Source organism: Piliocolobus tephrosceles, chromosome 19 (genome assembly GCF_002776525.5).
Source record: "Piliocolobus tephrosceles isolate RC106 chromosome 19, ASM277652v3, whole genome shotgun sequence".
In the NCBI taxonomy this organism is placed as follows: Eukaryota; Metazoa; Chordata; class Mammalia; order Primates; family Cercopithecidae; genus Piliocolobus; species Piliocolobus tephrosceles.
The window spans coordinates 21743763-21769060 of NC_045452.1; the positions used below are offsets into that span (position 1 = coordinate 21743763).

The 25298-nt window shown below is 46.2% G+C and overlaps 1 protein-coding gene across 11 annotated transcripts in view; it reads left to right on the plus strand.

Annotated features, from left to right (window-relative positions):
* GRAP2 (GRB2 related adaptor protein 2) overlaps positions 1-25298 on the plus strand; it is a 72568-nt gene that overhangs the window by 40458 nt on the left and 6812 nt on the right. For 6 of the 11 annotated variants that reach the window (XM_023221936.2, XM_023221937.2, XM_023221933.2 and 3 more), the window contains 4 exons: positions 6687-6778; positions 15416-15507; positions 19647-19766; positions 24743-24911. In XM_023221936.2, the coding sequence (XP_023077704.1) occupies positions 6701-6778; positions 15416-15507; positions 19647-19766; positions 24743-24911 (459 nt within the window). In that variant the 5' untranslated portion in view covers positions 6687-6700. Of the gene's footprint in view, positions 1-6156; positions 6779-15415; positions 15508-19284; positions 19435-19646; positions 19767-24742; positions 24912-25298 lie in introns of those variants that run through there. The other 5 variants (XM_023221940.2, XM_023221932.3, XM_023221939.3 and 2 more) reach the window with 5 other exon arrangements.

The window sequence follows — 25298 nt, forward strand, 5'->3', positions numbered from 1 at the left end:
TCCTTTTAAATGGCTCCTTCTGTCTCCTGCCCCTTCGCTGAGGAAATGAGTAACGCTGAGGGCAGGTCATTTGCATGTCTTCAGTCATTCAACAAACATTTCCTAGCTGCCTGCTAAGCCTGGGCTAGGCATTGTAGAGAATCTAAGAAAAAATAACAACAACCGCCATTTGTTGGACACCTACTGTGTGTCAGAGTCTGCACATTAATACAAAACAACCCCATGAAGTAACTCTGGTGACTCCCATCCTATGGATGGAGAAACAGGACACTCGGGAAGTGGCACATTTTGGATTCAAATCCAGGTTCGTCTACTGCTAGGCCTGTACTCTGTCCACTAAACTACAACCTTTCCCCTCAAGAAGTTTATAAACTAGGCCGGGCGCAGTGGCTCAAGCCTATAATCCCAGCACTTTGGGAGGCCGAGATGGGCGGATCAAGAGGTCAGGAGATCGAGACCATCCTGGCTAACACGGTGAAACCCCGTCTCTACTAAAAAATACAAAAAACTAGCCGGGCGAGGTGGCGGGCGCCTATAGTCCCAGCTACTCAGGAGGCTGAGGCAGGAGAATGGCCTAAACCTAGGAGGCGGAGCTTGCAGTGAGCCGAGATCCTGCCACTGCACTCTAGCCTGGGCGACAGAGCAAGACTCCGTCTCAAAAAAAAAAAAAAAAGAAGTTTATGAACTATTAGGGGGAGATAGGATATAGATATAAATGTATATATCAGGGTTTGACAAACTACAGCCAGTGGGCCAAATTCAGCCCATCATGTGTTTTTGACCTTGAGCTAATTTACATTTTTACATGGTTGAAAAAAATATCAAAACCATAATAATACTTCCTGTCATGTAAAAATGCTACGAAATTCAAATCTCAGTGTCCACAAATAAAGTTTTATGGGAACCCTGCTATGCCCACTCATTGACCATCATCTAAGGCCACCTTCGTGGCTACAAAAACACGGCGAGTCATTGTTACAGAGACTAGATGGCCCACAAAGCCAAAAATATTTACTCTCTGGCTCTGTACAGAAGAGGTTTGACAGTTCCACGTCTATACTCCAAGGTGAAATGTTCTATATCAATAGGAAAGGTGTTTTTTGTTTGTCTGTTTGTTTTGTTTAGTGCTTGAGGAGTTCAGAGGAGGGGAAACACATGTTTATTTGGCCCACAGCGTGCAGAGCTGGAGGGGATAGGCAGGTGTGCTCTGTTTTAAGACTCAATGCATGAAAACCCTGACTTTAAAACAGATAAATTAAAAAGTAGTTATTTGCATAACAAATTTTCCTTTCATTTTATAAAGCGATTCACCACAGGGTTCCTTTATAGATTGAGCCTCCATAATACATGCTAATATGATTCCATTTACCAATACTCTATTCATTATAACTTTTCAAGAATATACCTGTTGTGTACAGTGAGGCTTAACCATAATCATTTTTTCCTGGCAGTATAAGGTTTCCTACTTCTGAAAAGTGATTGAGCTGACCTTGTCAATTCGATCGGGGGAGGAAGCACTCTTCCTTATTGTCTCCGAGAGGGGATTTACCTGTCGAACAGCAAGGCTGTGGATTCTGTCTCTGCATTATATGATGCTGAGTAGCTGCTGGTATAATTTTACATTTTCCCTGAGCTCCTCTCAGTATCCGCAGCCGAAGTCCTAAAGTGTAAACTAGTCTCACTGTTCTCTTACTTCATTTCATATACAAGATATGCTAATAAAAATTATTTGTTGGCTGGACATGGTGGCTCATGCCTGTAATCCCAGAATTCCAGGAAGCTGAGGCAGGTGGATCAGTTGAACTCAGGAGTTCGAGACCAGCCTGGGCAACATAGTGAGACCCCCATCTCCACCAAAAAAAAAAAAAAAAAAAAAAGCCGGGTGTGATGACATACATCTGTGGTCCCAGCCATTCAGGAGGCTGAGATGGGAGAATCCTGTGAGCCAAAGAGTTGAAAGCGACTGTGAGCTGTGATCACACCACTGCACACCAGCCTGGTCAACAGAGGAAAACCTTGTCTCTAAATTAATGAACTAATTAATTAAATAATTTTGTTGCCGATGTCCTGATAAATATGTGACAAGCAATACTTGTAAAAAGCAGTGTTTCTCTCTCTTTTTAAAAAATTTCTTTTTTTGTTTTTTTTTTTTGAGACAGAGTCTTGCTCTGTCGCCCAGGCTGGAGTGCAGCGGCCGGATCTCAGCTCACTGCAAGCTCTGCCTCCCAGGTTTACGCCATTCTCCTGCCTCAGCCTCCCGAGTAGCTGGGACTACAGGCGCCCGCCACCTCGCCCGGCTAGTTTTTTGTATTTTTTAGTAGAGACGGGGTTTCACGGTGTTAGCCAGGATGGTCTCGATCTCCTGACCTCTTGATCCGCCCGTCTCGGCCTCCCAAAGTGCTGGGATTACAGGCTGGAGCCACCGCGCCCGGCCTAAAAAATTTCAAGACATTATCTTATCTGAATTACAACATAAACTGGGGCCAGTATTCAAATTAGGGCTCTCCCCAGCGAAATAGGAAGTGATAGCAATTTAGGACCTGTCTCCTTCTCTCACTGGGTCCTGAGCCTGAATCTTCGCATAGCTCTGTGGTGTTACGCAATTGCTCTTTGTGAGAGATACATAAAATGGAAACCTTAGCTATTCATAGCCAACTTAGGAGGAGCTGAATTTGATCAAGAAGTTTCTTGCCGGGTGCCATTTTGATGGTAACTACATGTTTCTGAACAAATCCACTTATAATCTGGGTTTCAAATGGAGGTTATTTTAAAGAGCTGTAGCATGGCTTTTGTTTTCATCCTCTGTGGTGACTATATTTTAGAAGTAGACAAGCATTCCTGGCATATAGCCTGAATATTTTTTTAGGTTTTTTGGTGGTAAAAGAAGCTCACATGGAAAGGCAAGGGCAGAAAAAATCATGTTCAGGGCAGTCCTTTGTGGCATTACCCTCTGGTGAAGCAGATCCACACTGCATGCTGCTAATGGCTATTACGTGACAGCTCTTAAAGGGGTAAGCGAGAGAGGTGCAGAGGGCTGGTGAGAAGCAGAGCTAGCACTGAGGCATCATTGTCAATTGGGTTGGCGGCTGCTGCTGGAGATGGTTTGGCTGCCCCTGAAGGCTGCAGCTTCTCACACTGTATAGGCAGGTAGATTTCAGCCATTTCTACAGCCCATCACTGGCAGGGAAATCACATTTAATCCATCTGTGAGGTTCTCTAAGGGGGAGTCTCTCTCTCTTTTTTTTTTTTTTTTTTTTTTTTTTTGAGATGGAGTCTCACTCCGTTGCCAGGCTGGAGCGCAGTGGCACAATCTCGGCTCACTGCAACTTCTGCCTCCCGGGTTCAAGCAATTCTCCTGCCTCAGCCTCCCAAGTAGCTGGGACTACAGGCACACACCATCATGCCCAGCTAGTTTTTGTAGAGACGGGGTTTCACCATGTTGGCCAGGATGGTCTCCATCTCTCGACCTCATGATCTGTCCGCCTCGGCCTCCCAAAGTGCTGTGATTATAGGCGTGAGCCACTGTGCCCGGCCGAGGGGTCTCTCTTTTCAGAAGTCAGAAGCGCTGGACTTGAAAACAGCGCAAGAAGGCTTCATTGCATTCTTGAATTCAGGCTGTTGCACTCCACCCCCCACAACTCTCTCTGAATTGTTGCTACCCAGTTTATAGCTCCGTATTTTTGTTGTTGTTTCTCCAGTGCAGTCTGTAGTGGTGGCAGGTACAGATCATAAAACAAATGGATAAGTACTGAATAAACTTTATTCGTTCAGTTTTCTTTTTCCCTGGTGGTAATTTTTAAACTTTTCAAAATTAATGCTAATGGATATAGAGGAATGGGATATGCATTTCTGTGCATTTTTATGACCAAACAGAAGACCGACCCCTGAGAGTGACATATTTACTATTCTCTACTACTAGGGGTGCTTCAAGGGAGGAGTTTTTGAAGCCCTGTGGTTTAAACAAAAGGAGAGCATGCCCCACCCCACCCTGAACAAACAGCAGCCAGGCAGATTTCATCTCACAAATGGAAATGGAAGCAAACAAATTTTTTCAAAGCAATTTTATAAAGAGTGGGCCTGTTTAATTGGGTTTTTTGAGCCAGGATTAATATTATAAGCTGGGGAGCTCTGTGACATGGCTGCGTCGTTGGCTTTGCCATACCGCCTACCTCCTGGGGGAAGGCAGAGGAAAGCGCTGCTATTCAGAAGCAATTTTACTTCTGCCTCGGCCTTCTCACTTCTCTCACTGAAGTGATTTACAGCCAGTCTGGACCCAGCGCCCAAGCCTGAGCTGAGTTACATGTAATGTTGGAAAGATCTTCCACAAATCAAGGTCATATCTAGAGCTTGCCTTGGATATTTTTTTCATTTCTAATTTATGTAACTTTCTAATATGTTTAGCATTTGCCCTTCCCTTGTCTCCATCCTGCTTATTAAGGTGAATTTGCATAGAAATGAGATCTTGGTCTTCAGGACCATTCACCTGACACTTGATCCCACGAGGCGACCACTGTCTACTGTTGATTCTATGAGGATGACCCACAGAAGCGATGTCTCTCTGAAAACTAGAGGCAAGGCCTTAATTAGAAGAAGCCTTGTGTGTTAAAGTGATGGGGTGAATCAAATCAGCAAAGGCATTTAGCATTAACTTAGGAGGGCAGAATACTCCTTCCTGTTGAGTAGGTCATCCTAGGTTACAACCATTTTAATTTGCCTTCGATAGATGGATCTTGAAGAAAGTGTACAAAAAGTATATTTGCGGTGGTGTTGTTTGGAAGTACGTTTTGACTGGTGATAAAGCTCAGAGAGTTAACTATGACATTTTACTTTGGCTCCTGGTCTATTTTTTGCTTAACATCTACCTTTGAATGGGTAATAGTCATCTCTGTAAATTACCTTCCAAAAACCGAGCAATTGTGGAGAATCAGAGAAATGAGCCCCTTGCTATCACCCTGTTGCAGTTGCTGTAATCCTCTGATCTCCTGGCGTTTCACCCTCTCACTGGCAGCCACCTTCCTTATTTACCCAAATCTTGCTTACTTGGGTAGGAATTCCCACTGAGAGGACAACTGTGGTCCCAGTTGACTGGTCACTGAAAGTCTATTAGGTTAGAGGACATTTATTTTCTACCCCAAAGGGTTTGAAACTTAGGGAAATTTTGATTAACAAGAAAATAACAGCTTTCAAGATTGTCCTGACGTTAAGCTGTCTTAGCAGAGAATCACAGGATTTGATAGTCATGGAGATTAGGTCTCAAATTTCAATGAGAAAAGTTCATAGGAGATGGGAATGACGGAAGAAAACTTGTGCTGATGTTGGTTAGGCTACCTTTGCTGGGGGAAAATGCATTCCATAAAATTATTTTAAAACGTAAATACTATTTAGCTTTATCTTGTATAATACTTTGCATCTATATCTATATATATATCTATATATATAGATAGATAGATAGATATGTAGATACAGATTTTTTTTTTTGAGACAGAGTCGTCACCCAGGCTGGCGTACAGTGGCACAATCTTGGCTCACTGCAACCTCTGCCTCCTGGGTTCAAGCGATTATCTTGCCTCAGCCTCCCCAGTAGCTGGGATTACAGGCACGTGCCACTGCACCTAGCTAACTTTTGTATTTTTAGTAGAGACAGGATTTCACCATGTTGGCCAGGATGGTCTTGAACTCCTGACCTCCGGTGATCTGCCCGCCTCCACCTCCCAAAGTGCTGGGATTACAGGCATGAGCCACAGCACCCGGCCTGCATCTATAATTTGATTTAACCTTTCAACTTTATTAATTGAATATTATGATCACCAATTTATAGATGAGGAAACGGAGACTCCAAGGGTTTAATTACTCGCGCAAGAGTGTACAGCTATCTACCAACAAAACTGGGACTGGAGCCAGCTCTCTTGCCATTACATCCCCACTGCCTCCTAAAGCACAACTCTGGTTCATATTAAATGTATTACATAGGCTGATTCATTTATCTTTACACAGGTCTCACGCATTACGAGAAGGGAGCCACAATTTTAACTCAATTCAAAAATGGTAACATCAAAATTTCCAAAATGTACTTGGTTTATAATATAATCATAAAATAAGTAATCTGACCAATTGAGTCTCCCAACTCGAAAACCAAAAAATGCTTTCTACTCTCAAACCATGCAGAAGGAAGCTGAGTTCCCCACTGGCCAATGCTGTCTAATTCTCTTAAATGATTCAGATGTAAAAGAGGAAATGGCATCTGTCTAATTAACACTGCCTGTTTAAATATAGCTGCCAAGGGACAGCCTTGGGACAGTGTTTACAGAATAGTCTTTCCAGCCCCTCGGGCCTCAAGTTACAGATGATAGCAAGCCTCCCCTCCTTATCAGCTGCAAACAGAGATGCCCCCAAAAGTGGTGTCAGGCCAGGATGATGAAAGGAGAAGGGAAAGGCTGTGGCTGGCCTTCATTTCCTGCTCCTGGCATCTAGGGATTCCAAGAATGATCCCAGGACCCAGATCCTATAGATTCCGGTAGCTCTTCCTGCAAACACAAGCCCTTGTTGTGCGCCTGAGCCTTGCTCTCCGGCCTGGAGACGTCCATCTGCCCACTCTCCTAGGAACTGCTGATTACCAGGAAGCACCATGGGCTCTGCTGCCCTCCCCCTGGCAGAGAGGCACAATGACCACATTATTTCTCTTCCAGCTTCACGTTACAGCATGGAAGCTGTCGCCAAGTTTGATTTCACTGCCTCAGGTGAGGATGAACTGAGCTTTCACACTGGAGATGTTTTGAAGGTAGGTGACGTGGGGCCCCAGGGGAGCAATAGGGAGTTTCAGTTACTCAGTAATCTGACAGTCCCTGCCTTTGTCTCTTAAGAACTGCATGTGGTTCCTTTTAAAAAGAGAAGTTCACCTTGATTCCCTTTGTGCACCCTTATAGCAGACACCAACCAGGCCAGGTGATAGAAATACAGAGTCGGCATAAGCCACCATCCTTGTCCTGGGAGGTTCGTAGCCTGGAGAGGGGAACACAGCCACCTGAAGGGCTGTTACAGATGTTCTTGGCTAAGTTCTTAGGGAGCACAGGTGAGGGAACAAGTGATTCCACCGTGAAAGATGGGGGTTGTGGGAGTGCGTGCAATGTGAACGTCAGGAATGCATTGAAGGTGACTTGGGCTTTTAGCTAAAGCTCAGAGATGTGCAAGCCTATGCGGAATTCAGGGAGCAGCGCCAGGCTCCGCAGAGCTGGAACTCAGGAGGAAAGGTTGTGGGTGGAGACAGCTTGGGAAAGGCAGCCACAGAGGACGTGGCTCAACAAAGGCCATGCCCACCTGGCCACTCAGGGGCTTTTTAAAGCTTGTCCTCAGCCTGCACTTGAGTTGTAGAGGCCACTTGCTGGGCTGAAGTGGCCTTGGGCTTCTCCCACATTCATGCACCATACTTTCAGACTCTGCATCTTAGCCCTTGGGTTTTTTGTTTGTTTTGTTTTTTGTTTTGTTTTGCAAAAGAGCGTAAGCCCTTCAAAAGGGCTTTTGGGAGTATGTGGAGCCAGACCCCACCCGCCTGACCTCAGATCACCCTCAGATAGCCTGATTCCGGGTCCTCAGCAGTCCCGATGAGCCTTCTCAGATGCCCAGCAACACTGAGGCCATTAGTGTCTCGCCACCGAGAATTATGTTTGTTATACAAAGAACCTTGTCAGCATGTGAGAGAGTGACTTTGAAAGTGTCTGAGGAGCACAAAACACCACAGAATGGCTTCTTCTGGAATATGAACATGCCCATTAGGTAGCCTTCTAACTGCTCTCAACTTTCAAGATCTAGTACCATGGTGGCAAAGCGTAGGCCTTCACGAACTTAAAATATGAGTTGGGCCTCCTGACCCAGAAAACCTGTCTGTCACTGCTTTGGGATCGTACCAGGCTCCTGGAGGGACTTGCCGTGCAGTGAGAAGTTCCTGCTTTCTCTATGGGGCACTGTGACCATGTGACTGTCATCCACTGGAGAGCATCCTTGCACCAACTTCCACCCTCGTCTTCCATTGCAAAGAGAAGCTGGTATCTTAAGTTTTCTCTATTCCCCAGAAAAAGAAAAGGAAAGAAAAAAAAAACTTTGCTCAACTCTGCTTCCCAATCCAGCTCCTGATTTCTTTCCTCTCCTTTGTTGCTAATACTGGGAAGTATTTTCTACACTGGGCGTGCCTCACTTCCTCACTTCCCACTCATTCCACAACCCTCTGGAATCTCCCTTTTACCCTCCCCCCAACATTCTCTTGAAGTTCACCAGTGATCTCCTTAATGTGTAGTATAACGACCCTATGGAAATGTCCGTGGGACTGACACTGCTAACTGGCCCTCTTCTGGAAGCCCCTTTCTCCGTGGCTTTGGCAGCACCTCTGGGTTCTTCTCCTCCCTTCCTGAACACTCCTACAGGTCTCATTTGCAAGCATTCTTTTTCCTCTCTTGATCTTGAAATATATACTTCCCTGAAGGTGCTGCCTTTGGCTTTCTGATTCTTCTTCTCACTCTGAGCCACCTCTTCCACTTCTCCGGCTGCAACCATCACCTCTGTGCTAAAGACCCTCAAGTCTATGGCTCATGTTCTAGCTCTGACCTTGCTCTTGAACTCCAGACCCAGACTTCCAATTGTCTGCTGGATGTCCCCACATGAACTCCAGCCCCTAACTCGGGATGCCCAGAATCACTCCAACCCCCATGCCCATCTCACCCCCACTTCCACCCAAGCCACTCTTCTTTCCATGTTCTAAGTATTGTCCTAGGTCAGTCACAAGCCAGGAGCCCCAGTTATCATCAGTGCCTCCCTTACCAAATCCTGGTGACCAGTAACCAATATCTCCTGAGCTCCTGTTCAGGACCAGGATCTAGCTAAGTGGTTTGCAGACATGATTTCATCATCTGAGCAAACCTATGAGGCAGGCATTCATTTCCCCTCCTTTTCACAGATGAGAAACTGAGGCTGGGGATGAAATCACACGTCCATGGTCACGCAGCTAGAATGAGACCAATCCAGGACCTGGACAGAACTCTATCTGACTCCTAAGCACTAAACTCTGCTCTGAATATAATTTTTTCCTCATATCTCTCAAGCACGTCTCTTCTTCACCAGAAGGGAGTGTGAGGCAGTAAAAAGGAGCATAGACTTTGAGTCAGATGGATCTAAGTTTGAATCCCAGCTTACTAGCCGTGGAGCCTGGGGCCCAATCATCTGCCCTCTTTGAGCTTTAGTGTCTTCCTCAGCAAGTGGAGGTAGTATCTATCTTGCCAGGTTGTGGAGAGGATTCGAGGTGATGACCCTGGCCCAACGCAGACGCCCAATAAATGGTGGCCCACATTATCGGGATCATCCATCCCCACTGCCTCTCACTGCTCAGATCACTGCCGCAGCTCCTTGACTGACCTCATTACCTCTTGTCTTTTTCCTCCTTCAATCATTCTACATACTAGTCCCAGAGGGATCTTTCCAGACAAATCGGATCATATCATTTCCTTGCTCAAAAGCATTCAGGGGTTTCCAATTACCAATTGATTGAGATTGAAAACATCTGGCCCCAAAGCACTGTCCAATGTCATTATGCACACGTACACATGTGTGCACACACACAGACATGTTTGTGGACATAACGCCCACGGGTTGCACTGCACACGTACACATGTGTGCACACACACAGACGTCTTTGTGGACGTAACGCCCGCAGGTTGCACTGCAATGTATACACCACCCTTTCTCAGCCTCTCCCCTATATACTCTGAGTGCCCCTCTCCCATATACACACATATTTGACCTCCTCTACCATGGAAACCTCACTGATCCTCCCTACTCCCTACCATCCCAGGAAAACAAATCACTCGCTCTTCAGCTCCTCCCCAACATTTCACACAAACTTCACTCATTTCCAGGCACTTATGATTTTGCTTCACATGGCAGCTATTTATAGGCAGGCCATGACCCTGTGGTCTCATACACCCTCTATTTCTGCCTCTCATTGCTGCCTTTGCCCCAAGGGATCCTAATTGCTCATTTACGTGTTGTCTGCTCCACTAGCCAAAGCTGTGCAAGGGCAGGGGCCGTGTCTGCCTCAATGTCTAGAATAGCTGTGCCTGGAACTCCCTGATACTTGGTGAATGAATGAACCTTTGATTCCTCTCCATTCCCTGAGAGCAATGTCATCATGCACGTGTGCACACAATGCCAGGTTCATCTTTGTGTCTTCACAGCATCTAACACAAGTCATGGCCCAAAATAGATGCCCAGTACATATTTCTTGAATCGCTAAATTGCATTTCTTCCTGTTCATTTAGAATTCCGTTGGAAAGCCAACCCCCTCCCTCTTTTCAACTTCTGTCCATTGCAGGTAAAGAGCAAAATGGGGAGGGCTTGTTGACTGAGCCCCATGGAATGTCTGCAGAATGATGGTTGGTTCCTATGCCTGGGGCTTCCCACATGTGATTGCAGTGTCTGCCCCCACCTTCCTCAATGGGTAACACACGCAGGATCCTCACAAATACTTTCAAAGCAAGTTCCTGACTACTCCAGCAACTCGCTGGTGGGATTCTCTGACTTGTTTGGCCTTTTGTGTTAAAGACTAAACAGGTTTTCATTAGAAAGGTACAAAAAAAGTCTGAGCAACCACCCACCCTCAACAGACCATGAGTTTCCTGGGACAGAGGCCCCAGCTTATTTATCTCCATATTTCATGCACCTAAGTGCAATCAGCAGGTGCTCACTAGATGCTGATCTACACGGCATGGTAAACAAGATGGTGGACAGGAAAACACAGCCATATGACTTGATCTTGCTTCTTCTATGACAAAAACATTGAAAACTCAGGAATCAGATTTTTTTTCCTAGCCACAAACCACCATACCTGCAGCTACACACAGCACCAGGCTCACATTTGAATTTGCCATTAAATTTGCCAGTAGTTTTGAAAAATGTCTCTTGACCCAGTCCATTTCTGTCTCCTTCTGTAATGCATCTAATGCGACCTCATTTCTTCCTGCTAAAATAGCAACCTAAAAGCACTAAGAGTTAATTCTACGTAATTTGCTTCTTCAATACTTCAGATTTCTGCTATGCTTCTAAAAGCTACAATTTCATCCAATTTAAAAATTCTTCCTGCCCTAATTTGGCCCTTCTCTTCCCACGTCTAACTTATGCTCAGACCACGTAACCCAGAAAATCATCTCTTAGGGAACATTATAAGAATTAAACAGTAAAGAGTAAAACTTCAGGTGTTCAGACTGAACGCCTTGCTCAGGTTTACACGATGGGTACACGAGATAGGGGGACCAAACAGATGGAGAGATGAGAAGAACAGGAAGTGCGGGGCCCTGGGCCCACAACGGCAGGAGGAAACCATCTCCCCTCCCCTCAAATACCTTTCTTTGCAGAAAATGAGAATTATTTTTTTTTTAAACCTCACCTTCTATACATGGTTAAAAGCCTGTGGATTCACCTCTCTAGAAACACAATGTTAGGCAGACCAAGCACCAGGTGGCAGAGAGAAATGGCTGGCATTGTGGGATAATCTTTCCGTCTGGAGGTCTGAGGCATGATAATTAAAATTACAGAGCTGCTTTCAGGTCAGAAAACGAAGTACAAAGTGTGGGTTTTTCTTTTTTTGTTTTTGAGACAGTCTCGCTCTGTCGCCCAGGCTGGAGTGCAGTAGTGCGATCTCGGCTCACTGCAACCTCCGCCTCCCGGGTTCAAGCAATTCTCGTGGCTCAGCCTCCCAAGTAGCTGAGATTATAGGCATGCACCACCATCCCTGGCTAATTTTTGTCTTTTTGGTAGAGATCAGATTTTGCCATGTTGGCCAGGCTGGTCTCTAACTCCTGACCTCAGGTGATCCGCCCACCTCAGCTTCCCAAAGTGCTGGGATTACAGGCATGAGCCACGGCACCCGGCCTCAAAGTGTGGTTCTTAGGGTGATAAGCCAGTTTCCAAATGGCCTCTGTTACCCCTTTCTGTGTGACATTTGCTACCCTGGCCAAACACCGCATTCCCATGTGACGGGAGAAAGGAATTCCAACGCCATAAATTCAGGAGCGATGGACAGAGTGCAGTGCTCTTGTGTTCTTTATGTGGCTACGAGGCACTGCTGCTGGGTTTCCTAGTTCTTTTGACCTAGATTTTCTGCTTCCTCCCTTGCCCCCTTAGCACACACATACCCACATGTCCTTGGTGACACCAACAGTCACATTTGATGTTAGAAACTACAGAGTTTTCTGTTCTCAGCAATCTCGAACTCAAATATGGGACACACTTTTATTTCTTCAGAATAAGTGACTAAATTCAAAACATACACACATACTGCTTTAAAGAACACATAAACCCTTCCATGTTCTATTCAGAGCTGGAGGCCTCCCTCATAAGAATACCGCATTTGATGGAATTGTATTTTTTTGAAAAGAGTCTACACTTTCTGAAGGACTTTCAGGTACCAGGGCTCATTTGATCCTCACATCAGCTCTGTGAGGTGCTAGGTGGCTATTATTGTCCCCAGTTTTCAAATGGCTAATTGACTTGGCCAAGATCACATATCTAGTGACGGAGCCAAGCTAGAAACCAGGTCTTCTCGTTCCCAACCCACAACACTGTCCCCTTCCTTCCACCTTGGAGTGATGTCAGAAATAGGTCATCATCTCCGCTCAAGCACTTAGTTCTTTCCATTATCTTCCCATTTTCTTTTCTGGGAGAGAGAAGCCCAAGGGCCCTGTGACTTCGACTCCACCCACTTTCTGATGACTCTGAAACCCCAAGCCCCACCCTCACCCTCTCTCCTAGGTCCAGATTGACACATCCAGCTGCTTCCTGAGCTTTTCTTCTCAGTTGAAGAATTCAATTCACAATCACCCGCATGCAATCTGAAGCCCATGAGCCCTTTCTCAGCCCTGCCTCCTCTCGTGTATCTTCTATTTCTATAAAGCCATCACCACCTACTCAGTCTCCCAAGCCAGAAATCCAGTGGCATCCCAGAATCCTCTTCTCTCTCAGCTTCCAAGATTGGTCAAGAAATCCTGCCTGTTTGCTTCCTGAATTTCTCTAAAATATATCCTCGCCTCTTCTTAGCCCAGGCACTATCATCTCTTGCCTGGAGGGCTGCGCTCATCTTCCTACAGTTTCTCTCCCAGCTTTAGCCTTCCGATCTGTCTTCACATTCTGATCTCTGATACAGAACTCTCTCTCTGTCTCTCTGTCTCTCTGAATTAGAGACAGAGTCCCTCTCTGTTGTCCAGGCTGTAGTACAATGGTGCAATCAGAGCTCACTACAGCCTTTAACTCCTGGGCTCACACGCTCCTCCCACTTCAGCCTCCTGAGTAGCTAGGACTACAGATGTATTTCCACCACGCCTTGCTAGGTTTTATTTTTATTTTCATAGAGACAAGGTCTCGCTTTGTTGCCCAGGCTGGTCTCAAACTCCTGGGCTCAAGCAATCGTCCCGCTTGGGCCTCCTGAAGTGCTGGGATTACAGGCATGAGCCATCACACCCAGCCAGAGCTCTTTCTGAACTCTAATTCTCACTGTTATTTCCCTGCTCAAAATCCTTTAAGGGCTGCCCCTACATTTCAAGATATTCACAGTCTACATTCCAGCCACCTGGAGGCATTTCATTCCCAGAATGTACCACACCTCCTCAGAGCTGAAGGAGGAAGTTCCATTGCCATCTGACTTGGCCTCAGTAACTCCTTTCATTGCTGAGGCAAGTGGTCTCTCCTCCACATCTGAATGCCTTTTCTATCTATTTCTGCTTTCTTCTTTATCATCGTACTTCTATCAGTTAAGATATTTTCAGGAACAAGAAACATAAACTAAAAATGGCTTAAACAGTAACAAAGACTTGTAATTTCTCAAAGTCCAGAAGTAGGAAGGCTCCTGGGTATCATCTAATTCAGTGGTTCAGTGCATTATCAGGGTTCTTTCCATCTTTTGCTCTGCTATCCTTATTTAGAATTATTGTTCTAGTCTATATCATAGACTTAAAAAACGATTTTTTTTTAAGAGAGAGTCTTACTCTGTTGCCCAGGCTGGATTGCAGTGGCAAGATCACGGTTCACTGCAACCTCGCCTCCTGGGTTCAAGCAATTCTCCTGCCTCAGCCTCCCGAGTAGCTGGTATTACAGGCATGTGCCACCAGGCCCGGCTACTTTTTGTATTTTTAGTAGAGACGGCATTCCACCATAACGGACAGGCTGGTCTTGAACTCCTGGCCTCAAGTGATCTATGCGCCTCGGCCTCTCGAAGTGCTGGGATTACAGGTGTCAGCCACCACGCCTGGCCTCAGACTTTCAAAACATTCTCAGTGGCAGTGCCAAATATTTGTCTTTTAATGGTAAATCTCATTTTTTGAGAAACCAAAAGCCACATACAGTCAAGTCTGGTGAGTAATATGACTAACTAAGGTAGACAATAACATGTGGGGTCACAGTCAAAGTGAGGCCACAGAGTAACAAGACAGAACTTTTGGTTTTGCTTGGGATCTGGCTCTAAAAGCAAGTTTAAAAAAGGCATCCCCAGTATCTTGAGTTCCAGCCAAACTATCTGTGAAATACACAGCATGTGAACACAAAGAGTTACTGTTTCCAAAGCTGGCCCCACTGGGATGTTTAAGTTTTAATCTGCCTGTTTAAAAAACAAAAGCAAATTAAATTTTTGAAAAGTTTCCTGGGCCAGGCCTGGTGGTTCACACCTGTAATCCCAGCACTTTGGGAGGCCAAGGCAGGTAGATCACTAGGTCAAAAGATCAAGACCATCCCGGCCAACATGGTGGAACCCGTCTCTACTAAAAATACGAAAAATTAGCCATGTGTGGTGGCGCATGCCTGTAATCCCAGGTACTCGGGAGGCTGAGGCAAGAGGATCACTTGGACCTGGGAGGTGGAGGTTGCAGTGAGCTGAGATGGCGCCACTGCACTCCAGCCTGGCGACAGAGCAAGACTCCATCTCAAAAAAACAAAAAACAAACAAACAAACAAAAAGAAAAGTTTCCTGGTTACCTAGAAGAGAAAAAACAAAACAAAACTAGGGAATAGCCACTCTTGCCTTCCCACCATCTGCTCAGATGAGGAACTTAAGGTGCTACCTGGGACAAACGAATTTCCAAAATAGAAGAAGGGATTCAGGGAAGTCCCTGAGTGCTGAGTCTGGGAGGCCAAGCCACAGTGGGGTGACATAAGTGGACGGCACAAGTGGACGGAAATAACTTGGGATGAGGAGAAGCTGACTCCAAAGGTAAACCCACAGCTCCTCTACAGGCCTGGGGTAAATCCTAGAACAGCTGTTCAGTTCTTTCAACGTATTAACATATTTTCCCTCTAAGTCCAAAAGGTCCTTCTTTGCCCTGCAGCCCCTTTCTCTTGTTTTTTGGTATCCTCCCTCCAATGTCTTTGTCTTTCCTTTTATTCCATGTAGATTTTGAGTAACCAAGAGGAGTGGTTTAAGGCGGAGCTTGGGAGCCAGGAAGGATATGTGCCCAAGAATTTCATAGACATCCAGTTTCCCGAGTAAGTATTCACAGCCTGCTGAGATGGGCCTACCCACACACACTCCTCTTACTTTCCCAGCAATCACTACAGTTATCCATGGGAACCCAGGACATTGTCAAAAGTGGCTGCCTCTGGAGATCTCTCCAGAGAGCCGCCAGAGCATGCAGCTGAAGGCCAGGGCAGGAGGGACACTTTGCATTTCATTTCATTCCCTTTCGATGTTTACACCATGTATATGTATTGCTATTTTAAGTTTTTCTTTCCTTTTTTATTTTTTTAGTTTTTTTTGTGAGTCAGGGTCTCACTCTGTCACCCAGGCTGGAGTGTGGCGACTCCATCACCACTCACTGCAGCCTGAAACTCCTGGGTTCAAGCCATCCTCTCGCCTCAGCCTCCCGAGTTGCTGAAATTACAGGCACATGCCACCACGCTAGGCTAGTTTTTCTATTTTTAGTAGAGACAGGGTTTCACCATGTTGGCCAGGCTGGTCCCCAACTCCTGACCTCACGTGATCTGCTGCCTCAGCCTCCCAAAGTGCTGGGATTACAGGCATGAGCCACCGTGCCCAGCCTATTTTAAGTTTTGGAGGTTTTTTGGTTTGTTTGTTTGTTTTGTTTGTTTTGAGACGGAGTCTTGCTCTGTTGCACAGGCTGGAGTGCATCTCAGCTCATTGCAATTCTCCTGCCTCAGCCTCCGTAGTAGCTGGGATTACAGGCGCATGCCACCACACTTGGCTAACTTTTGTATTTTTAGTAGAGACGGGGTTTCACCATGATGGACAAGCTGATCTCAAACTCTTGAACTCAGGTGATACACCTGCCTTGGCCTCCCAAAGTGCTGGGATTACAGGTATGAGCCACTGCCCCTGGCCTATTTTAAGTTTTTATAAAATGAGTTTGTAAACTCAAATTACCTATAGTGGTTTCAACCACAGGGTTCCCTAGAATTCCAAAGGGGGCGCTATTGGCCACCCCACTTTGAGAGTTGCTCTCCTAAGCACTTCTCTGTGACCTCCCAATCCTAACCATCCTCACCAGGCTCTCAGCCTTCACTGGATGGGTGGACGGACACTCCCTGCCTTCAGTAAAGCGTGCTCACCCCAGTGAGAGAAGTCAGTGGGGGAAGGGGAAGTTCTCTTCCTAAAGAGGAAATGCAAAATTGAGATTGGGCTTCGTTTGTCTCAAGAATTGACCACAAGGGTTAGATAGAAATCTAATCTTGCCTCAGAACCAGGGTCTAGCTCAAAGAGCAAAAGTTTGTTAGAAAACCACAGTAGTATTGGTGACTCCAGCGAGGTGCAGGAGCAACACTCATGGTGAACCTGAACTGACCACCAAACCAAGAGAATGACCACTGACCTTGACAGGGCCCTTGATGCTGCCCAGGAATCTGCTCGGTGACCTCTGCATACCCCACCTGCTCCTCAAACCTCCAGCCCCTCCCTGCATCACTCTCAGCCTGTGACCTTGATTCCAGGTTCTCTGGAACAACGAAAGCCACCAGAAGTGAAGCTAGCTCCCAGATTCCTCACCCCCACCCCACCCCTACCACATCCACCTGCCTCCCGCAAGCGTGCCCAAACAGTCGGCCTTTCCTGCAGCTGGCTGGAAGGAACTGTCAGTGCTTCTAGCAGAAATTCGCCTCTCTCTCTCCCACATCAACCTCCTTTCCCTCTCTGCTTGATCATTCCTGTCAGCAAACACACACGCTGCAATTTCTCCCAACGTACCAAAACACAAACAAACAAAACCAAACCCAGAGGCCAGGTGGGTTTTGTGGTGGCTGATTCCAATAGTCCCAGTCCTTTGAGAGGCTGAGGGAGGAGGATCACTTGAGGCTCGGAGTTTGAGACCAGCCTGGGCAACATAGTGAGACCCATCTCTACAAAAAAATTTTTTAAATTAGCTAGGCGTGGTGGCATGCACCTGTAGTTCCAACTGCTTGGGAGGCTGAGGCAGAAGGATCGCTTGAGCCTGGGAGTTCAAGGCTGTGGTGGGCTGTGATTACATCACTGCATTCCAGTCTGGGCAACAGAGAGAGACTCTGTTTCAAAGAAAAAAAAATTAACTAAATAAATAAAACAAGAAAACTCTTAATATCAAATCCCCTTCCAGTTGCCACTCCATCTCTTCAAAAGGAGTGTGTATATTTGCTGCTTCCAACTCCTCATCTCCCAACCCTTCCCACCAGGCACACCATGGGCTGCAGCTCCCAGGGGTCATCTCAGCCTGACCTGCCCTGGGGATCCCCCTCCCACTGGAACACCTTCATTTTGGCTCCAGAACATCCTTCCTCTGTTTGTCCTCCCACTGCCCTGGCTTCTCCTCCTCAGTCTGTTGTGTTGGTTCCTCCCACACCCCAGTCCCCTACAGGTTTAGATTGTTTCCTTTTCAGTGAGGTCTTTCTCATCACCATACCTTACCTTAATCTCTCACCCGCAGCGCCCCATCTCTCCTCTCTGTTTTCATGTTCTCTACAGCACTTACCATCATCTGGCACACTGCAGGTCTTAATTATTTTGTTCTTTTGTTTGTGTCCCCCTTGAATAGAATGTAAGCTCCCTGAGGGCAGGGGTAGGTGTCTGTTCTGCCCACTAGCATGTCCCCAGTGCTTTGCAGGGGGCCCAGCACAGTACTAGATGTTCAGTAAAGCTTTTGAATGAATGAATGAATATGTAATATTGAAACCATAACCACTCATGTCTAATATGCAATATGTGGTAATTTTTACAAATCTTGAAAGAAGCCCGCTATCAGATTGCAGTCGGAGGACAAATGTGTATTTCCTAAATCCCCTTCACTTCTAAAATATTTCCTTTGTGATACGGCTGCTGTGGTGCATACCCCATTCCTTTTCCCATCCCCGTTACATTTCCCATACATGGCAGTGGTGTGTGTGGTAGTCTCTTGTTTAGCCCTGTAGAATTGTGTGGCAAATACTCAGGCAGAATTTCCAGGTCACCAGAAATTGCTGCTTTCAGCCCCCTCAGAGCACAGCCAACCTTCCCCCTCAGTCCCGGAGGGGGACTCAGTCTCCAATAAGTACCTCCTTCCTGCTACCCTTGTCTCAGGTTCCCAAATTCTAGAAAGCACAGAGAATTGCTCACAAAGGAATCCAAAGCCAAGGCCTGACAGGCTTTTATCTTCAAGGAACATGCATATGAACCTTCTGGTGGCAGCAATTAGAGCAGCCACCTTGAAGCAATGTGACACAGTCCCACCTTTGGCCGCTGAGTGATTACAGACACTCATTTTGCTTGTCTGTGGTCGAGAGAGGTCTCTGGCCTCCTGCCTTGAGGCCGCAGCCACAGCTTGCCTGGCCCTGTGTAAGTATTTGACCTATTTCATACATGCCACGCTGTGTGCAGCTGTACCTCCAGGGGCTGCCACCCTGACCGTTCTGCTGATAGAGCGGTTTCTCCTGTTTCTTCTTTTCCACAGTAAAGATTATTTCCCAGCCTGGATTTTTGGGGCAGGCCCCAGATCTTGTTGTATAGACGCCACTCTCTGGCTGCTGCCAGCCTCGCTCATTTCCAAGTGTGTACACTGGACTCCCTAGAAACACTGCAGCCTCTGCTAGGCACACTGAGCAAAGCCCCCTTGTGCTCCATGCCTGCCTAGGTAACGTGACACCCTGGGCTGTAACTCTCCTTTAATGCCCAGGGAGGAGCCTCTAGGCCACTGAGGCCTCAGTGCAGGCATGAGCACCCCAGGCCCTGCTCAGCCGGCTGCACCTGGTTGGCCCCAGTGCCTGAAGCCTTCCCTTCCCTCCCCGGTGCATCCTCTGTCCCCGCAGCTCTGGTCTATCTCTTCCGCAGCTGCCGGCAGGCGGCTGCTTCCTGCAGTGAGTCACTCCCACACTACCCCGTTTTGGTGCAGCGACACATTTCCATGATTGTCTCCCAGGCTGGAGAGAGACTTCTCCCGGAGAGAAGGAACAAAGAGGGTGAGTCAAGGGGAAAGCGCCCTCGCCTTTCCTGAAAGCTGCCCGGAGCACTGGTTTGAGTTCAAACAGCCCCTGGCCCCTCTTTGGTCTCTCTCTGCTGCCTATTGTACAGAGTCCCCAGCCTCTTTCCCTCTGGGTCACCTCTTCTTCATGTCTCCCTTCTGTCACTCCTGTGTCTCATCCTGATGCTCTTGTTTGATCTCGCCCCACAGATGGTTTCACGAAGGCCTCTCTCGACACCAGGCAGAGAACTTACTCATGGGCAAGGAGGTTGGTTTCTTCATCATCCGGGCCAGCCAGAGCTCCCCAGGGGACTTCTCCATCTCTGTCAGGTACTGACCATTCCTGACGCCACCTTGACCCTTCTCAGCCTGTTAACCTCCCAGAATGCTGAAGCCATGAAGGGACCTCTGGAACATGACCCAATGGTCAGAAGCATGGTGGCCTAGGGGCCAAGCATGGCAGCAACTTCACAACTTGCTGTTCCCAGTGCCTCTCCAGAACACATGCACACCACTCCTTAGCACACTGGTGTGTATTCAAAATTATTTCTATGCCCGTCTGCCTCCCCTTCTAGCCCAGGTGCTTCTGAAAGGGCAAGATTTTCCTCTACTTCCTCTTTATGCCTTTAACAGTCTCTTGCACAAAATAGAGACACTCAGTGAGTATTTGTGGAAGGAAGGAGGGGTAGGAGGAGGAGAACTCCCACTTGTCCAGATCCATCTGGGGGTTTAAATCTTAACCTTTTCTTTTATGATTGATGCATATCTGAAGAAGAGTCAGGGAAAAATAGAAATCTCAAGTCATTGCTGTAGGATGTACAGGGGCGGAAAAGGTGTGGCACCTTTCTTCGCCCATCAGAGGAGTCACAGCTGACACTCCTACAAGACAGGTTAACGAGGAGAGTGGACACATTTGTTTCATCAAAGACTCGTGTGACACAGAAGCCTTCAAAAATGAAGACTCAAAACCCAGGGAAAGCCATCTATTTTTATGCTTAGGTTCGACAAAAGATAGACAGCCCTGTCGAAATGGGATTGGACAAAGGGGGTTTGATCTAAGGTAACAGACTGAGGTGGGAAACTGAACAAGGCCTGTCCCAAGTTTCTTTTCTTTTTCTTTTTTTTTTGGGGGGGTGGGGGGACGGGGTCTTGATCTGTTGCCCAGGCTGGAGTGCAGTGGTGCAATCATCGCTCACCACAGCCTCTGTGTCCCAGGCTCAAGCCATCTTCCCACCTCAGCCTCTCGAGTAGCTGGGGATACAGGTGCACACCACCACACCTGGCTAATATTGTTTTTTCAACTAATTTTTTTGTAAAGACTGTGTCTTACTATGTTGCCTGGGCTGATCTCAAACTCCTGGCTTTAAGCAATCCTCCTGCCTTGGCCTCCCTAATAGTGACCTTTCTAGTCTCTCTGACCCACTGTGGGGAAGAGGAATTCCAATTTCTATGACTCACTCACGGGGAGAAAGAGGAGAGGGAGACAGGAGGTCAGGAAAAGGCCAAAGGAAGACTTTGCTTCCAAGGCTACTTGTGAAGCCTTCCAGTCTCCTTTGGTTCAATGCACTCAGCATGCCAAGGGGTGTCATTTTCTGAGCCCCAACAAATACATATATAGTTGTAGGCAGCTGAACAAAAAGAAAGGCTACTTCGACACAGTACAGTACAACAAAACCGAAAACAAGAGAACAGAGCCAAGGAGGGCCAGGAATGGGGGAGGACTGTAACAGTGAAATCTCACTAAGGTGCAGCACCCTATAGGAAGTGACTCAGTCCATGTGTAGACATTACACAGCCCCAAACTCAGAAGCCCAATTCGGAACACTGTGTGTGGTCAGCATGTTGGGGATCGCAAGTCACGTATCAGACTTGACCACATGTGAAACTGCAAGAATATAATGCTGTTAGCAGATCAGGAGAAGTACAGTAAAACGTTACTGTCAGGTTATTGACAGGAAATACCGATCTGGTTGATTCAATATATTTTGAAAGGCATGCGGCTTTGTTTTAAGGACAGAAATCCAATCTCAAGTAATAAACTGTGGCCACTTTGCTATTTAGAAAGAATGGATATTTGAAAGGATAGGTAGGAAGGACTTAAAAATAACAGGTCAACAATTTGTATGCCTGCATACCTTTAAAGTGGTCTCTTTAGCATTGCCCTTGCAATCTTGCTTAAACTCTTAATTTTCCTCAAGAAAAACCTTATTTTCATAACTTGGAGAATGGTAAGCTTTAGTTCAGGCCAATATTGATGTATCACAAATTCGAATCTTGTTAGGTCTTAATTAATGAAATTTGGCTCCATTAACATATATTACAAGTCAGGGTTGGGCACTGTGGCTCATGCCTGTAACCCTAGCATTTTGGGAGGCTGAGGTGGGAGGATTGCTTGAGCCAACGAGTTGGAGACCAGCCAGGGCAACATAAGGAGACATCATCTCTAGTAAAAATACAAAATTAACCCAGTGCAGTGGCGCGTGCCTGTGGTCCCAGCTACTTGGAAGGCTGAGGTAAAGGGATTGTTGGGGCCTGGGAGGTTGAGGCTGTGGTGAGCCAAGGTCGTGCCACTGCACTCTAGCCTGGGTGACAGAGCAAGATCCTGTCTCAAAAGAAAAAGATTATTTACATATATTATATACATATATAATTAGAAAAAACAATTATACATATATTATATTTAACATGTATGTATGTATGTTACAAGTCAAATCTATTTCTTAAGCCTCCCCTCCCTACCCCATCATAAACTTGACCAAGTAATTTGTTAGACTGAGGGGTATCTCTTGGGCCTTTGGTTTGCATGAAGATGACTCTGGCTTTTTCAGCTAGAAACTATGGTTTTTGTGGTTTTGTTGGTTTTTTGAGACAGACTCTTGCTCTGTCACCCAGGCTGGAGTGCAGTGGCGCGATCCCGGCTCCCTGAAACCTCCGCCTCCCAGGTTCACAGCGATTCTCATGCCTTGGCCTCCCAAGTAGCTGGGATCACAGGTTCGCACCACCATGCCTGGCTAATTTGTGTGTGTGTGGTTGTTTTTAGTAGAGACGGGGTTTCGTCATGTTGGCCAAGCTGGCCTTGAACTCCTGGCCTCATGTGATCCGCCCACCTCAGCCTCCCAAAGTGCTACGATTATAGGCGTGACCCACTGTGCCCGGACCCAGAACTATGTTTTATATTTGTTTTATTAAAGTGAATTCTACAAAACAGTCAGCCTTGACTTCTACCAAAGTCTTCCCCTAATATTGAGGCAATGAAGCTTCTAGTTATGGTAACAATTACCGTAATCATTATCACATCTTCTGCAGAAATGCAGTATAATATTTTCCAAAGCAAAATCATTGTTAATTATTTTTACATCTGTCATAGGCACAGATAATTAAGAGCTAATTGTAGTTCTATCACTCAGCATTTGTTAAGGGCCTAAAACACCAGATTTTGGAGTCCAGCGCCCTGAGTCGCATCCTTTCCTTTGTTCCTCTTCAGGCTTGAGATAATGGTCAGGCCATCCTTTCCCTGTAGACCCAGATGATCAACAGCAACTCTCACATCCATCCTTACAGCTTATGAGAGTAAAAGGGTCAGTGTTTCACACTCTGAGTTCTTTGAGGTGGTGGATGAAAAATTATAATATCATAAGAATATTTCCTCCTCCTCACCCGGATGTGAAGGGTAATGACTTTGAGTTGATCCATGTTGTCTTAGAATGAAGAAAGTATCCGTTGGTGGCCAAAACCAAGGGGAGGACCACGCAGTGATTGCAATATGTTGATTACCACCCCAAATCAGTCAAGCAAGAGGCCACTTGTACAACCTTTGGCTTCACCCAGCTATGAGCAAATCTCAGCATATAAGATGACACTGAGGGTCAGAATTTCCATGTCCTTCTTAACACAGATCCCTAAATCCATCCCTAAGAAGCCTCCACTTACTCTCAGAGGTATCTTTACTCTCCAAGACCCTTTAAAATTCTTGACCTTTCTTTTACATCAGGCAATTGGCATCACTGGTGCTGGTTTATTTTTAGATATAAATGTATGTCGTTTGAAAATAAACTTTACATCCAAAAGAGAATGACTTGGCAATAAAGTAAAACTGGATCTAATGGTAAAGGCTCAGTCCACCCTTCCTAGATGGATAAAATCCATTTTCTCTAGCCCTGGTTCAAATGTATCCCATCATTTGTGAGTCCAGACTGGCATCAGAAGGTGCTGATCTAAAAGAAGTTATCATGTTTACGTGGCGTGACAGGCAATCTCACTAGACTGGAGTCAGAGACTCAGGGTTCTGGCCTCAGTCCTGCCACTCAGCAGTGACCTTGGCCAAGCCCCTGAACCTCTCTGAACCTCAGTGTTCTCATCTGTAAAATGGAGAAGTAAGGCTAAACAATCTCCAAGATCCTTGCCAATTAAAACTCTATCATTTTGCTGGGCGCGGTGCCTCACGCCTGTAATCCCAGCACTTTGGGAGGCCGAGGCGGGTGGATCACCAGAGGTCTGGACTTCAAGACCAGCCTGACCAACATGGTGAAACCCCATCTTTACTAGAAATACAAAAAAGTTAGCCGGGTGTGATGGTAGGTGCCTGTAATCCCAGCTACTCAGGAGGCCGAGACAGGAGAATCGCTTGAACCTGGGAGGCAGAGTTTGCAGTGAACAGAGATCGCACCACTGCACTCCAGCCTAGGCAACAGAGTGAGACTCCATTTCAAAAAAACAAAAAAACCCTCTATATTTCATACAAAGCTATTTCGCCAAAAGCTGAAAACACTTTGTAACCTTATTTATGCAAAACATAAACCAAGATGATCCTTATTACATAGAGAAAAAATGTGACATATTTCTTAGGAAAGAGAGCAGCTTCTTACCTGCCAGTGCTAGCTTATGAGCTTAAAGGAGATGGTTCAAAGTATTTCTGGTAACAGAAAGATAATAGGAGCTTGAAATAACCCCACTGACATCTTGCAAATAAACATTGTGAAAAGGTCCTTGATCTTTTAGTGGTTAAGGCACTTGGAACATGCTTTTCTTGTAAAAGGCTAGTTCCAGTGTCCAAGACAAATTTTAGCTCATCTGATTACCTTCTGCTGATGTAAATCCCCTCTAGCATAGCCTGTATCCTAAGTGGTCCATCCTGCAAAGCTCCTGCCGAAGCCTGACTGGGCTGGCCCACCTGCCCAGTGATGAGTGAGTCATCCATATCTACATCTCCTGCCGAAAGAGGACTCCACCATCCCAGATGCGAGCAGCCTGGAGGTGGTGACATTATCACCGTGTAACATACAATTTCGTTTTGCCTTGATCTCCAGGCATGAGGATGACGTTCAACACTTCAAGGTCATGCGAGACAACAAGGGTAATTACTTTCTGTGGACTGAAAAGTTTCCATCCCTAAACAAGCTGGTGGACTACTACAGGACAAATTCCATCTCCAGACAGAAGCAGATCTTCCTTAGAGACAGAACCCGAGAAGACCAGGTATGCTCCAGGTCCAATCGACCCCAGTCTAGAGATTTTAGGCAGCTCAAGTTCTCACGGGAACCACAAGGAAAAATGCATAGGATGGGTAGATCCTCTGAGTATACTGAAAGACAGGGCTCAGAGCGCTGAGGTCAGATCTCAACTTAACACTTGCTAGTTGTGTGACTTTGGAAAGTTCTCTGAGCCTCAGTTTCCTCATCCATAAAGTAGGGATAATGGTAATATCTACCTCCCAGGATGGCTGTGAAGGTTGGAGAAGATAATGTATCCCAAGCTACATGTCATTCCTCATCACACTGCACTCAACAAGCATCAGTTCTTGCCACAGGTGCTGTTTTTTTGTTATTCATAGACATTGCTACACCAAAGTTTTCAACCTAGCTC